Below are 14,108 nucleotides of genomic sequence, written 5' to 3' on the forward strand. Positions count from 1 at the left end.
AGCAGGGGTCACTGTGAAGCCCCACTCCCCACCCCTACCAAATACCTGAGCCTGGGGATCCCATTGAAAAGAGGATGCAAGAGACAGTGAGGAAATGCAGATGCCCCCAAAAGGGAACTCACTAATACGCTGTACAAGCTCTCCCCTAACACAGCTCTGCCAGGCACTTTTCTGCGGTTAGAAAATCAATTTATATTTTAACATTTTTAAGAATGTGACTTTCAGACAAAACCAAACATATAATCACAGCATAGTGCCTACACATTTTTAACTCCTTTTCTGCTCCCATCTTATAAAAAAATAATCATCCACGCTCCTTTATGCAGAACTGTGTGTTCCTCTGTAACCAATTCTGCTGGGAAGCCAGACTGCCCCATTCCATGGTGAAGCCAAGCTCTGGACTGGTCCAGGAAGCAGCCTTGAACGCTCCCTGTTCATCAGCACGCCACCGGGAAGTGTGAGGTTATATGGAAGAAGTCAGGCTGTGGTTTCACTGTCCCTTCTTCATGTCAGAGCTATTTCAGTTTCCTCTTTCCATTCCCAAGTGTCTCTGCCGCCCCTTGTGGGGCACTACATCTCCTTCTCAATGGCCTCCTCGCCATCATTGCCCTGCTGGGCCTGTCTCCTCTGCTGGACGAGCTGCAGGTCTAGCTCCCGGAGCTGCTTCAGAAAGCCCCGGTTGGGCAGGATACAGCGGTTCTTGGCCACTTGTTGGATGGCGTCCACCAGAGTCATGTTCCTGTGAATCATCAGGTAGGCCAGGACCAGGGTCGCCGACCGACTGCGGCCCATGACGCAATGAACCAGGATCTTACCTGAAATGCAGTGGGAACAAGAAGTACCAAACTACTAGTCGTCATTGCGTTCTTCACCACTATGCACCTTCGGGGGAGAACACAGCCAATTGCCCTTAAGAATACCCTTGGTGAAGCAGTAAAAATTAATTTACCAAATTTCAGCCCTTGGTCACCCTTCTTAATATTCTGTGTGATGAAATGGGATACACACACAAAGCACTTGCGCTACATACCAAAGTATGATGGTTATCTCAAGGAAAAGCACACGGGAGATTGAGTTGCAAGCTGAATTAGCCACTGTTTCATGAAAACACCATTTTTACTTAAAAGAATGAATGACAGAAAAACCATGGTAACTCAGACTTGGGTAGTTGGCAGGCTTTTTCTCAAAAGTGAACAAAGTAAGCCTGTTACACTAAGGAAGACAACTGATGGTATTTATTGCCAGTGATAAAACGCAAGCTTTTGAGCAAAAATTAGAATTTTGGAAAATTTGTATCTATCACCACGAAGTTAACAGTTTCCCAATGCTTTTAAGGTTTTTCTGTTAAGATTGGTGGTGATATTAAAAATACGTGTTTTTTTTTTATAATGTACAAATGAAAAGTGTCAACATTTGGAGGATCTACATGACTTAGTAAATCAATATTTTCCTAATGACCTATGTGGGATATTACAAAATCACATAGGGTAAAAACATCCATTCAAAGTGCAAGATAGACCAGTGGATTTTCATGTAAAAGAGCATGAGGTTTATCGATATGGCTTCAGATTCTACATCACAACTAGCCTTTAAGAGGCTACCATTTGTCAAGTTTTGGTGTAGTATCAAGAAGAATATCCACAATTATCTAAAAAAGCTGTTAAAGTACCCTTCTCCACCTACATATCTGAGTGAGGCTGGATTTTCTTTATACACATCAACCAAAACACTATATCACAACAGACTGAATACAGAAGCTGATGAGATTCCAACTGGATTCTAATAAGCCTAACATTGAAGAGATTTGCTAAAATGGAAGTGAATGCCACTCTTCTCCCTAACTTTATTTTGGCAAATATAATTTTTCATAAAAATATGTTATAGTAATATGCACTAGTTTATTTCATTAGTTTTAAGTGAATATTGCAAAAATGTTTGGGTTTTCTAATAGGGTAATTTTTGATGGCTATAACCTACATAAACAAAAGCTCTTTGAGGTCTTCAATAGTTTTGAAGAGTGCAAAAGGGTTCTGAGATCAAAAAGTTTGAGAACCGGGGATCTGCAAGAGTCTCTACAAGAAAAAAAAAGCTCCCATTGGCCCCTCCCATGGCAATAGCTGGGCCCAGTGAGAAGCCATGATGTGAAGCATTTTCCTCATCCTTTGGGCTTCCATTTGGTGGTGCCCTAGAGCTCACATAGTGAGCATCAACATGTTTTATCTCATTCCATCTTTAATACAACCTTCAAGGTTTCATTATCATCATCCCTGCTTTACAGAGAAGGAAACATGCTCACTGAGGTGAAATGACTTGCCAGAGGTCACCCAGAAAGCTGGCGCCAGCACTAGAAATAGTTCAAAGCAGCATGTCATTGAGGCTCTAGTGTGTGCTGGCCACTGGTCCCTGTGCTCTGGGGACAGAGAAAGTAATGAGACTAGGTTCTCAGGCTGTCCCCACCACTGCCATCCCAATGGCCACCCTCTCCTGGTTGTGGGTTCACTCTGCTGGGGTTGAGCTGGCTTGGGGCAGTGTGAACTGTGGGACTCCCAATGCTGTCCCTATTCCTGAGTCTCAAGCCTGAGGCCTGGATGGATGACCAAGAAAACACTCATGGACATCCCCGGGTTTCTGGAGTATCAGCAGGATGTGACAACAGCTTGGAAAGAACACCTCTGAATGGACGTGCCTCTGCTGTGTCCCTCTCACCTTCCTCAGGGGACCATGCCCAGGACAGCGGTGATGGTCGGCAGCCATGGCAGCGTGAGAAATCCAGTCGACCCTGCACACCAAGCACCAGGATTCTCTTTCCCACCCACCCTGGCTGGAGAGGCCTGCACACCTCGCCCAACAGGAAGGACTTCTGATGGCCTCTCCACGCACAGCGCTGGCACAGAGAGGTGCTCCATAAAGAGCTATTCATTTTATCACAATCCATTTTCATGAGTCTCCGCAAGCTAATCAGATGGTCATCCAGGCTCACCCTGCATGCTGCTGAGCTACAAGTGTGTGGCCACACAGCCTGTCCCCCGTGCACTTTGCCCGGAAAGGAGGGCAAGAAGCAGTGCCAGCTTCTTTACTGCTGAGCTGGGTTTGGGGGACGCCTGCCCCACACGACTGTGCTCCTGGAGTGGAATGTCTACCGCTGGCATTCTAATCCCCACAGACTGTTCCAGAGGCTGCCTGGCCCCTTGCCAGCTCTGCTGATAACTAAAGCGTTTCTTCCTCTCCTGGCAAAAAGGGTAATTCTTTCTGTCATGACTAAATGCTTGAAAGAGACGAAAGCTGTAGTTCATTAAGTCTTTTGGGAGCCTGAAGTCTGTTAAGTGGGAGGAGGAGGAGGGGAGGGAATGGAGAGGGAAAAGGAGGGGGTGAAATGAGGGGGGTGCTCAGCTTCAGCAGGAGCCCCTGGTGTTAATGCCATGGCCGTCTGAGCTCAGTAGGTCTCCCTGGAGTAAAGGGCCTGTCCCCAGATTCTCAGGGCACTGCTTCCTTTCTCTTTGCTGTGTGGCTCGGCTAGCACCACCCTTTCAGGCCCAGCATCGGGTGGTGAGAAACTGCTCTCAGGAGAGTTCAGAGGAGAAGGCAAGGAAGGCTGCGTTTGGCCTGTTCCCAATATGGCCCACAACAGAGAGACTGGGAGGCCAGCTGTCAGTGAGACACCAGCCAGGGTCAGGGCTGAGTGAAGGCAGCATTATCAGGGTTGGCCTTTTCTAGATCAGTAGCTTTTAATCTTTTTTCTGTGACCCCCAAAAACACTACGTAAAATTCACAGCTAACATGCATATAGCCTCACCTGGCCCCCATATCTCCCAAGTAGGTTTTTATGTATTTTATTGTAGTCAATCCTCTCAACGACTAATGAGGTAGATAAAAGATTATCCCCATTTTACAAAGGACGTCGCTGAAGTGCGGAGATGTGACTTATCCAAGTCACACAGTTAGAAAGTGACAGAACCGTGACTCAAGCCCAGGGCAACTGACACCAGAGTGAAGCTCTTAAATGTTATGTGGTCTCACAAGTGTGTGTGTATCAGAAAGTTTCACAAAATAAGATGTACTTTTATTACATGAAATGCATGCTGATGTTTTCTATTCTAATCTATTGAATTTTTTTTAAAAGAAATACTGGTTGCACTCACTAAATTGTTTTTATGACTCACTATAGATCACAATCTGTTTGGAAAATAGTGATTTCAATGAAATGTTTCCCTTTAAGCCTTTACCAAAAGGGAAGCTTCCATAATCTTTGAAGAAAACCCAAATCCAGGATCTCTACTGTTTCCCAATTGCATATTTTCACTTCTGACCAGAAGGTAGACCTCTGTCACTCAAATCACACATACAGGCCAAGCCCCCCAACTCCACCCCCCTCACCTGTACCCCTGCCCACACCCCACCAGGTGTGTACTCTCTAAGCAACCTCCTTTCTTGGTTTGGGGAGCTGCCCTTTGCCAATCTCTCACTCACTACCTTGAACTGGCCTTCCTCAGCAGCTCTCAAAGGCAGAATTTATACTTCTCCCCAAACCGATCTGGGTGTGTGGAAGTCCTTACAGCGGTTCTCAACCTTCCTAATGACGCGATCCCTTAATACAGTTCCTCATGTTGTGGTGACCCAATCATAAAATTATTTTCGTTGCTACTCTAAAACTGTAATTTTGCTACTGTTATGAATCGTAATGTAAATATCTTTTTGTTTTCCAATGGTCTTAGGCGACCCCTGTGAAAGGGTCGTTCAACCCCCAAAGGGGTCGCGACCCACAGGCTGAGAACGCTGCCTTAGAGAAAGGGTGTGAGGTGTGTTTTGAGCTACCAGGGGGCAGGCCTGTGTGTGCTGCAGTGGGGCAGCAGACCCTTAGAACACCCTGAAAGTCTGATCTGGTGACTTGATCTGGTTAATTTTCCACAGTGTTTTCAGGGGTCACACAAAAGTTTAAGAAGCTTAGAAACACAGAGAATCAGCCTCCTGCTCAAAAGCAGATTTCATTTATTTATTCATACCTGCCTTATCCATAATAGATTTTAAGATGGCTTCAAAAGCAGGCAGTGGACTATTCATTTAAGAAAAAGACAGAACGAATGAAAGAGTGGTGATACTAAAATCTGATCTTTAGAGCCTCTACCCTGGGCATCTACCCTGGGATTTCTTAGAAGATTTCATTGAATTAAAACCATGCTAATTCAACTTGGAGAATGCTGTGCCAGGATCAGTTAAGGCAGTCCAAACGGGGTTCCCATGGCAGTATTTTGTCAATACTTCTTTTTCTGATGAAAAATGACAAGTTCAGTTGTTTCCAATCCTATAACCAGCTGGAATGCCTCACCTTCCATGCTATTTGGTGACCTCTCACAGAGCAAAGTCACCAGATGCTCAAAATAAGGGCAAAGGGTCCTTCCACAAGGCCTGAGTGACAGAAGGAATTCCCACTGGCCTCTGATTAGCTCCGTGACACTGGGCACATCACTTGGCTTCTCTAGGCCCCTGTTTTCCCAGCTCTCAGGGCAGGACACTGGCCCAGATTATCCGCAAGATTTTTCAAGAGCGACTGAGGAGCTCTTGCCTGGGGAGCTCTTCCAGAAGGGTCAAGTCAAGGTAGGGTAGGAGCAGCCGTGGGGCCATGGGGATAATTACAGGCCAGGAGTACAGTTCCACAGCTCCACAAAGCAATGCTTTTCAAAAAGAGTGAACGAGATAGGCTGTGAGGGGCAGCAGTGGGAAACTGTACACTTGACTGAAACTAGCCAAGGAATAAGAGGAAAGACGAGAGAGGACAGACGCCTTGCCTTTTGGCCAGGCTGTCCATCAACACCTCTTACATCAAGAGTGTAATAAGGAACATATGAGTGGGCCTGGCTCTAAAATGCTACAGTCAAGTCCCTTGGTTTTCCAGTGCACGACTAGACACAATCAGGCCACCTCGTGCATGTGGCACACAGGCTGAGCACATGTCATCTCGGTTGTTTGGAGCCTGTGAAAATGCCGTTGCTGAGCTAACCAGCACTTTATTTTGTGACGTTGACCACTCAGTGGCTAACAAACTGATAGCCACTGGGTTTCTTTTGTTTGGCCTTTGCAGCATTTTAAGAAATGTTCAATTTGTTGCCAACACTTAAAATTTGAGTGATTTTACATTAAAATCCAGATTGGAGACGTTTCCTGAAAAGTTAGATCAATCACATTTGCACTGAGTCTCACAAGGCAGATGTTGGCTGGGACTGCGTAGCAGCTGACCCCTGCTAGGGGATATGGGGCTCTTCGTTAGCCTTGAGCACCCCCTACCCACACCCCGCTGCCTTAATACAGCCAGCTCCATCTGTCCATGTTCTTTGCCTGGTCCTGAAGTGTTGGCGTCTGAGTCCCCCACTTGAGGAAGTCTTTAGATATGCAAGTGCAAAGGGCACGGAAACAGGAGTCCAGCCTCCCACCTGGCCATATAGTCATGTCCAGCTCCCCATCCCCAGCCAACTGGTCTAGTCTCCCACCCCCTGCATGTTCTCTGACATGGGTGTGTACTTTTCCCTCTTGACCTTTCTCTTCTAGGTGCTTTCAAGTGGCCTATTAGTGACGAGCCACACCAGCCTGACCTCTCCACATCGATGCTCTGTGATGTGCCCAGGCCTAAACAGGACATGAGAGCCCCATTCTTTCCTGGTTTGGTAGTTGGGGGCAGACTCTAAAATCATGTGCCAGGAACCAAAAAACAAGCTGTCATGTGAGTATATCATGCAAGTTCAAAGTTGGAATGTCTTTTTTTCTTTGGGGATTGGAAACTTTATGATGATGATGTGCATGTGTTAGTGTGGTTATGTGTTTCACGGTGCACGACCTCTCTTTATCAAACACATCTGAGAGCCTGCTGCGCACCAGGTTCTGCGCTAAGTGCTTTGTGTCGGTTACTGCTGAGCCTCATTAGAACATTTCAGGGTAAATATTTTTAGCACCAGATGGAGAAACCAAGGCTCTGAGAAATCAGACTGTTAGGAAGTTGTGCGGCATGAATTTGAATCCAACCCTGTCTTCTCCAGAGCCTGCCAGACCCCTTCCATTAAAGGGAAGGTCGAAGATACAGGAATGGCAAGTGAAACTGAAGGATTGGGTGGTTGTACTGTTGCTTTTTGTTATGTTTTTTTTTTCACGTCAAATATGTTTTCAGTTAACTTCAAATACTCTGAGGCGAATTTCACCTCGCAATGATGAGTCAGAGTCCTGTTGCTTTTTGATCCTGCTGGGAAATCCAGAATGTGCATAACACAAAAGATGGCCCATAAAAAAGACTCATAAAAGAATGACTTTGAAACAAGGCATCAGCTCCTTGGGTTTCTTTTTCATTGTGACATTGCTTTGTGAACCAAAATAATGACAAATTGTTGGTGCTGCAGGGCTGGCTCTGAGGCCACGGCCACCTTGGCACAGCCATCAAGGTCTGGGGCTGTTCAATAGTCATGGCCTAGGCCCATCCACAGCCTGCGAGTTCCTAAAGCAGGCTAGTCGGTCAGTCAGTGAGCCCTGTAGTCCCAAACTGTTGTGGTAAGAAAGGCTTTCAGTACAGCAGTCCCCCCTTATCCGTGAAGGTTGTATACCAAGACCCTCAGTGCATGCCTGAAACTGCAGATAGCACCGAACCTAATCAACTTTTTCAACTCTGCTGGAAATGTGGCAGCAGCTGGCTTCATCCGCAGACTCAGCCTCTCTAGTAGTTTGTATATTTTTCAGTCGAACCTATTCCTGAATCTGTGTAGCCATCCCTCATTTGCATTAAATGACTTGGTGTCACTCATTTCAGGGGATCCCTTGCTGAAGTCTTTGTATAAGCTCAATGTTTTCCTGTGCAAAATGTTGCCATCAATCAGAACATGTTTTCTGTTCATGTCTTCCACCCACAAATTTAATGCTTTTACCATCTTAACTAAGCACTTGTATTGAATGCTCTGCGGTGCTAACTTTTGCAGCTTAAGGTGTGACAGAAAAATTAGCAGAAATTTCTTCTTCTTCATAGTTTCACAGATAGAAAATTCCTTTACAGCAAGATCTTAGCAACCTCAGCATATGATTTTTTTTTCTTTTCTTATTAAGTCAAGAACTTTCACCTTTTCACTTAAAGGAAACACTTCAGGGCTTTTCTTTGGCATATCTGAATTGTCAGCATCACTACTCTTGCACTTTGGGGCCATTAAGTAAAATAAGGGTTACTTGAACTCAAGCACTGTGATACTGAGACAGCCAATCTGATAACCCAGCCGGCTCCTAAGTGACTAATGGGCAGGGAGCGTCTACAGTGTGAATACGCTGGACAAAGGGATGATTCACATCCCTGACGGGATGGGTTGGGACACTTGGAGATTTCATCGCTACCCAGAATGGTGTGCAATTTAAAACGTATGAATTGTTTATTTCTGGAATTTTCCATTTAATATTTTCAGACTACAGTTGACTGCAGGTAACTGAAACCAAGGAAAGTGAAACTGCAAATAAGAGGGGGGGAGTACTGTAACTGGATACCCCGAATTATGTGATGGCCCCATAAAGAGATGTGACACACAGAGCTGAAGTCACGGCACAGATTAGGGAATTCAAGTCCTTCTGGCCTCTACGGAATGCCACTGAAATACACCCTGCAGCAATAACTGCATATTGTCTTACCTGATGCATGCCTAAATTGTGCCCTCCTCTCCAAAATAGGCTTGTAGCCTCTCCCTGGATTAGGGCAGCTAAAACTACATTTTGAGCACAAGGACTAGCACTGTGATTTTAAAAATAGATAATTAATCCTCGGAAATTTGGGCATCATGAACGGGTGCAAAGCTCAGTCTCAAATATAGTTTTCCACTTATAGAGACTAAGTTGTCAGCTTTCTGCAGGAGGTCTCACTAGATTGGGTATGATGGGGGTGAAGAAAAGGGGTCAGGGAGGCTGTGAGCTGGGTGGGTTGGTAGGAGAATTTGAAGTTTCTCCATAGATTCCTACTCAAGTTAGCTGCCCGAAGGTTTTCTGGCATGAAAACTCTTGGCTTATTAGTCGGGTTTGGGCCCAGGCACGTTAGTGTCTCTGGCGCATCCCAGCTTTGAAGGCTCCCAGATTGCCCCTTGGAGGGATGGCTGGTGTGCCTTATGGAAGAGAGCTTCAGGCCCAAGGCCTCTCCTCTGAACCCTCCCAATGCCAATTCAGTCAAAGCCGGAATTCCACCAGCAGCGCTCAGTGGGGCTCACAGCAGCACACCCAGGGGCTCAGACATTTCCAGCTCATCCACGTGCAACCCAGGAAGGGCCAGCTTTCAGAGGGGAGCAGACATAGACAGCACAGATGTGTGAGGGGTGCGACCTCGGGCTGGGGGCGGGGCCTCTGGGGCGGGGCCACAGTTGGGCGGCAGGTCTTACTGTCATCCAAGCCGAGTGCCCTGTCGATGAAAGAGGCCGCTGAGTAGAAGAAGACGCTGAGATCAAAGGTGGGCAGGTCGTCAGCCTCCACTCCGTGGTACTCGATGGCCATGTCGCGGTAGTAATTGGGCCCCGTGTCCACGTTCCAGCGGCCGTGGGCCGCGTTCAGCACGTGCGTGAAGCCTGCCTTCTGCAGCCTGTAGCGGTCCAGCGCTGTCGCCCTGGGTGCAAGGGAGAAAAGGTGGTCTGCTGTGTGGCGCTTTAGCCTGGATCTGGGGGCAAACTTGGGCACCGCCCAAAGGTTTCTGCTATGGATTCTGGCTCCAGAATAAGGATTAGTCATTGAAATGAAGGCCTTCCCTAGTCCAAAGCCCTGCTCTTACTGAACCCTTGGCCACCTGTGCCATTTCATGTTTCTGGCTGTGCCCCTTCTAAAAGGGAGAGGGTTGGAGGGTGGGGTAGGTAGCTACTCATTTGTCCTTTCACTCTTTCATCATTCACCAAATATAGAAAAGCTGGGTGCTGGACACTGTGGTGGCTGCAGGAGTGGACTGTCACCTGCCACATCCCCCAGAAGGCCGCCATAATAACCTGTTCATCAGGTAATGTTGGGATGTAAGGCAGAATGCCACCTTCACAGAACCTCAGGGGACCCTTTCAAGCAGCCTCTCCTCTGACCCCTCCGGATGTTTGTAATATTTGGAGGTTGGGGCTCAAATGAACGGTTTCAGAGGAGTCCTTCAGTGCGAGGATTTGATTGGGACTGGGCAAAATTCCTGGTATAGGTGTTCATGGGATTGGTGAACACAATGCAAAACCCTTGCTTTGATAAGTGAATCATTGCCTGGTTGGGCAAAGCACTGTGCTGAGAAGCAGAGCTATTTGAACCATCTATTGTCTGATGTCGGGAAGTTCTTGAAGCCAACGGTGAAGTTATTTTCTTGTTTATAGCTTTATCTTTCTAGGCAAGAATTTCCAGGAATGAATAATAAAGTCATGGAACATGAGGCGGAGGAAGCAGGGGTTATTTCTGCCTAGAGAGGTCGAGGGAGACATCACTGGAGGGGGCCTATGAGCCTGCCTACTACAAACGTCAGCCCTTTGTGATGGTGGGGAAGACAGAGGCAAGGGCATGCCAAGCCAAGGAAGTAGCACAACATAAGGGATGGAAGCTGGCGATAAGGAAGGCCTTTCAGGAAATGTTTATTATTTCCTGCAAGCAATCATTTATCCCCGAATAATCATTTAGATTCTATTGTGAGCCAGGCACTGTCCTGGGTGCTGATGACGCAACAATTGTCCCTCAGGAAGCTTAGATTCTAATAAGGCTAGCAAGTAAACCACAAATGAATCAGCAAGGTAATTTCAGATAGCAGTAAGAGCTGTGCAGAAATAACCTGCTCTAGGTAAGGTGGTCAGGGGAGATCTCTGCAGGGAGGTTGGCATTTGAACTAAGAATGAGAGATGAGAAGGAGCTAGGCGGGGGAAGAGCTGGAGGAAAAGCGTTTCATCCAGGAAGAGGGAACAGCAAGTCCTATGAACAGAAGGGAAATGAATGAGGGCAGTACTGGTACAAGAGGAATTTGGAAAGGTAGGCAGGGGCAGGGGCAGGGGCTGGGTCATGGTGAGCTCTGTAGGCCACAGGAGGCAGTTTGGATTTTATTCTAAGTGTGATGAAATGCCACATGCCACAGTGGACTTAGAGGCAGGGGTGAGCATTGTTTACTTTTAAAGGATCAGTATGGCCGATTGTGGAGATGGATAGGAGAGGCGCAAAAAATAGAAGCGGGGAGCTCTGTTGGAGGCTGTCACAATTATTCAGCCAAGAGAAGAAGGTGGCTTGGATTAGGGTGATGTCACAGCAGACTTACTGATGGATTGGGAATGGGGGCAGGGAGGAGAGGACTGGTTTGGACAAAGCATAGCATGTGAGAGGAGAGGAGAGAAAGTTTTGCAGAGGGACTGTAGGATTCGATCATGGAAGTGCTTGGGTGTCAGGATCTGTATTTGGGGGTCAATGAGAGCTTTTGATAGTATTTGCGGAGGGGTGATTCCATCTGGACTTTAAGACGACATCTCTCAACAGCACAAAGACCAGTTCTACAGCTCAGGGAAGAGGTGACGGGGGTCTGGAACCATCACAGTAAGAGGCCAAAAGTGGCATTGTGCTCCAGCTGACGGCTCATTTCAAGGCCACTGGTAAAAGGACGTGGACAGAAGTGGCCATATTGGATGCCAACATGGGTCAACATCCTTGGCAGAGAGGAGCCCTGCAGCAGAAACACATGCTGTGGCCCCTGGGTGAGCTCCCCCCACACTTCAATCACTGGTTTCCTGTAGCCTTTTGTTTGCCATGAGAGGAACTACGATGGAGTCCAGTGTTTGGGAAAGAGAGAGCTGAACCCAGGCATTGAGCTTTTAGAAACATTTGCTGACAGCCCATCGGGACTGAGGAAGGGAGCTGGGGAGTCCCACCAAGCCCCCCAGCTGGCCTTTGGTGCTACCATCCTGACTATGGAATACATTCTGCTTTCAATTTTTCCTCAGGAAGGTCTGCTTTTCATTTTTCTTCTTGTCCTAAAGTATGTATACAACAAACATTATGCTTTAGGGATATAGATCTGTGCTTAATTAAAGCCTCCACTAATGCAGTCCATCTTGCTGAGTAGCAATCAACCTCACTTTGAGGTTGAGCTCAGTGGAAAAATTAAAATTAACTGTCCTTGACAGGAAGTTTCTACCCACCATAAAGACTGTTCTCTCTGGGTTCAGCAGTTGGGTTTCAACATAATCAAATAGCAGTTTGAATAAATAACAGTTTGCCCTTTGCCACTTTTGGGGTCAAGGATCGGGGTAGATATGCAACAAGACTCATTGCATGACACCGTCACTTCACCCCACAGAGCTGGTTTTGCCTGGTGTCTGAGGGACAGAATAGGGCTCATGGGGAGGATTAGACCTGGTGGGTATCAGAGGTCCACTGCAGGTTTTCAGAGCTCTGTGGCTACCTGGGCAGGGGAGAGGAGGTGGCATTCTCACACACCACCTGGGATTTCCCCCTAGCTTGGTTTACTCAGTCTGGTTGAGGGCTCAGAAGAGTATCCGTGGCAGAATGGGGATCTGCAAATCAACAGAGTGACTCAATACTCTTACTAGACAGGGGCTTTGATGGGGCAGATCCACACTTGACCAGGATGCCTAGCTCAGCAATTATTGGGAGTGGAGGGGTGGTGGTGTCAGGGAGTGCTGTGTCATACTGCTTTGTTTTGTTTTTTTAAGTTTCAGGACCACCTGATCAGATATGTTATGTGGCAAATAGACTAAGAAACGTGCTTTGCTGAAAGAGAAAAGCTCAGAAGAAAAACAGATTTAGGAATTTACTTCTAGAATCTAGATGATGCAGGAGCTTTAGATTCTGGTTGTTTAAGAAAAATCCTAGATGTAAGCAACCTGTTGATTTAAAAAATAATATATTATCTAATTATGAAAAGAACACAAGGTCAATGCAGAATGTGGAAAACATAACCCCACCACCAACACCACCAAAAAAAATTACCTATAGTTCTACCCACTAGAGATAAAGACTATTTGCTGTTTGATATAAGCTCTTCCAGTTGTTTTTCTATGCATAGATTTGTATATTTTATGTAGAGATTTGTTTGGGGGTATAATACTATATACAGAGTTTCAAAGAGTTTGACATAGTGATATATTGTAAACATCTTCTGTGTCAACATATTGCCTTCAATAGCAGCGTGCTGTTCCATCCTATAGGTAAATCTCAGTTTCACCTCACAAGCCCCTATTTTTGGACATTTGTCTTCTCTCTATCCCTAGCTCTATCTCTATCATCTCTATCTCAATATCTCTGTCCTCTCTCTCTCTCTCTCTCTCCTTCCCTTCCTCTCTCCCTCCCTCCCTCCCTCCCTCTCCTGAAGAGGGATTGACAGGTATTATCAGAAACACTATAAATAAACAACTTTGGTGTACTTCTTTGGCACATCTTTAATTATGTTCTTAGGAGCAATTGTTTTTAAGTGGAATTGCTGGATCAATGGGTATGAGCATTTTAAACACATTTGATACTCATTACTAAATTATCCTCCAGAAAGCTTGCTCAAATTTACATTCCTATTTTTTAATTCTTTGCTGATTTCACAGGCAAAAACAAAAACAAAACAAAACACCACCAACAAAATGGTGTCTCATTTTCATTAATTTGTTTTAGCAATGATTGGACATTTTCTCACACATGCGTTGGACTCGTGCAGTGTACTTTTGAAGAACATTGTTATATCCCTGTTTTTTACCCAATTCTCTTTAGCTCCTCTTCCTGTCTGTGAACCTCACCTAGCTCTGGATTCTAACACCAGATTGGAGAGCCAGAGAAGTGACTTCCTTCTCGCATGTCCATTTCCTCAGTGGGAGACCTTCCCTCCCTTCCTCCCGCTCTAGCGTGGTCCAGCTTCCTTCTAACCCCTTGGAGTTCCTCCCAGAAGCTTGCTTCAACCCCGCACCCTTTAGGACACTCTGCGTGAGGCAGTCTCCTTGGGCAGCACTCCTGACGTTCCACTTTTTCAGGTCCCTTGCTGCCTTCCTGATTCTCAGCCTACATATCTCAGCATCCTCCTGAAAGCCCATTTCCCCCAAGTGTATGCTGTTGGGGAGGGGGGACATGCATGTACGTATTTGTACAAGCCCTCCACCAGCTTCCTGGCAGTGGGAAACCAGCTG

General features: G+C 46.3%; 1 protein-coding gene across 1 annotated transcript in view; it reads right to left on the reverse strand.

Moving 5' to 3' along the window:
• Positions 1-284: 284 nt before the first annotated feature.
• The window catches only part of DUSP29 (dual specificity phosphatase 29), a 31,928-nt gene continuing 18,104 nt past the window's right edge, over positions 285-14,108 (reverse strand). The window contains exons 3-4 of the mRNA XM_019624241.1: positions 9,375-9,595; positions 285-815 (exon numbers count right to left, since the gene is read on the reverse strand). Coding sequence (XP_019479786.1) covers positions 571-815; positions 9,375-9,595 — 466 coding nt within the window. The 3' untranslated portion in view covers positions 285-570. The remainder of the gene's footprint in view (positions 816-9,374; positions 9,596-14,108) is intronic.

The sequence above is a fragment of the Hipposideros armiger genome, unplaced genomic scaffold (assembly GCF_001890085.2).
Source record: "Hipposideros armiger isolate ML-2016 unplaced genomic scaffold, ASM189008v1 scaffold_15, whole genome shotgun sequence".
NCBI classification, from domain to species: Eukaryota; Metazoa; Chordata; class Mammalia; order Chiroptera; family Hipposideridae; genus Hipposideros; species Hipposideros armiger.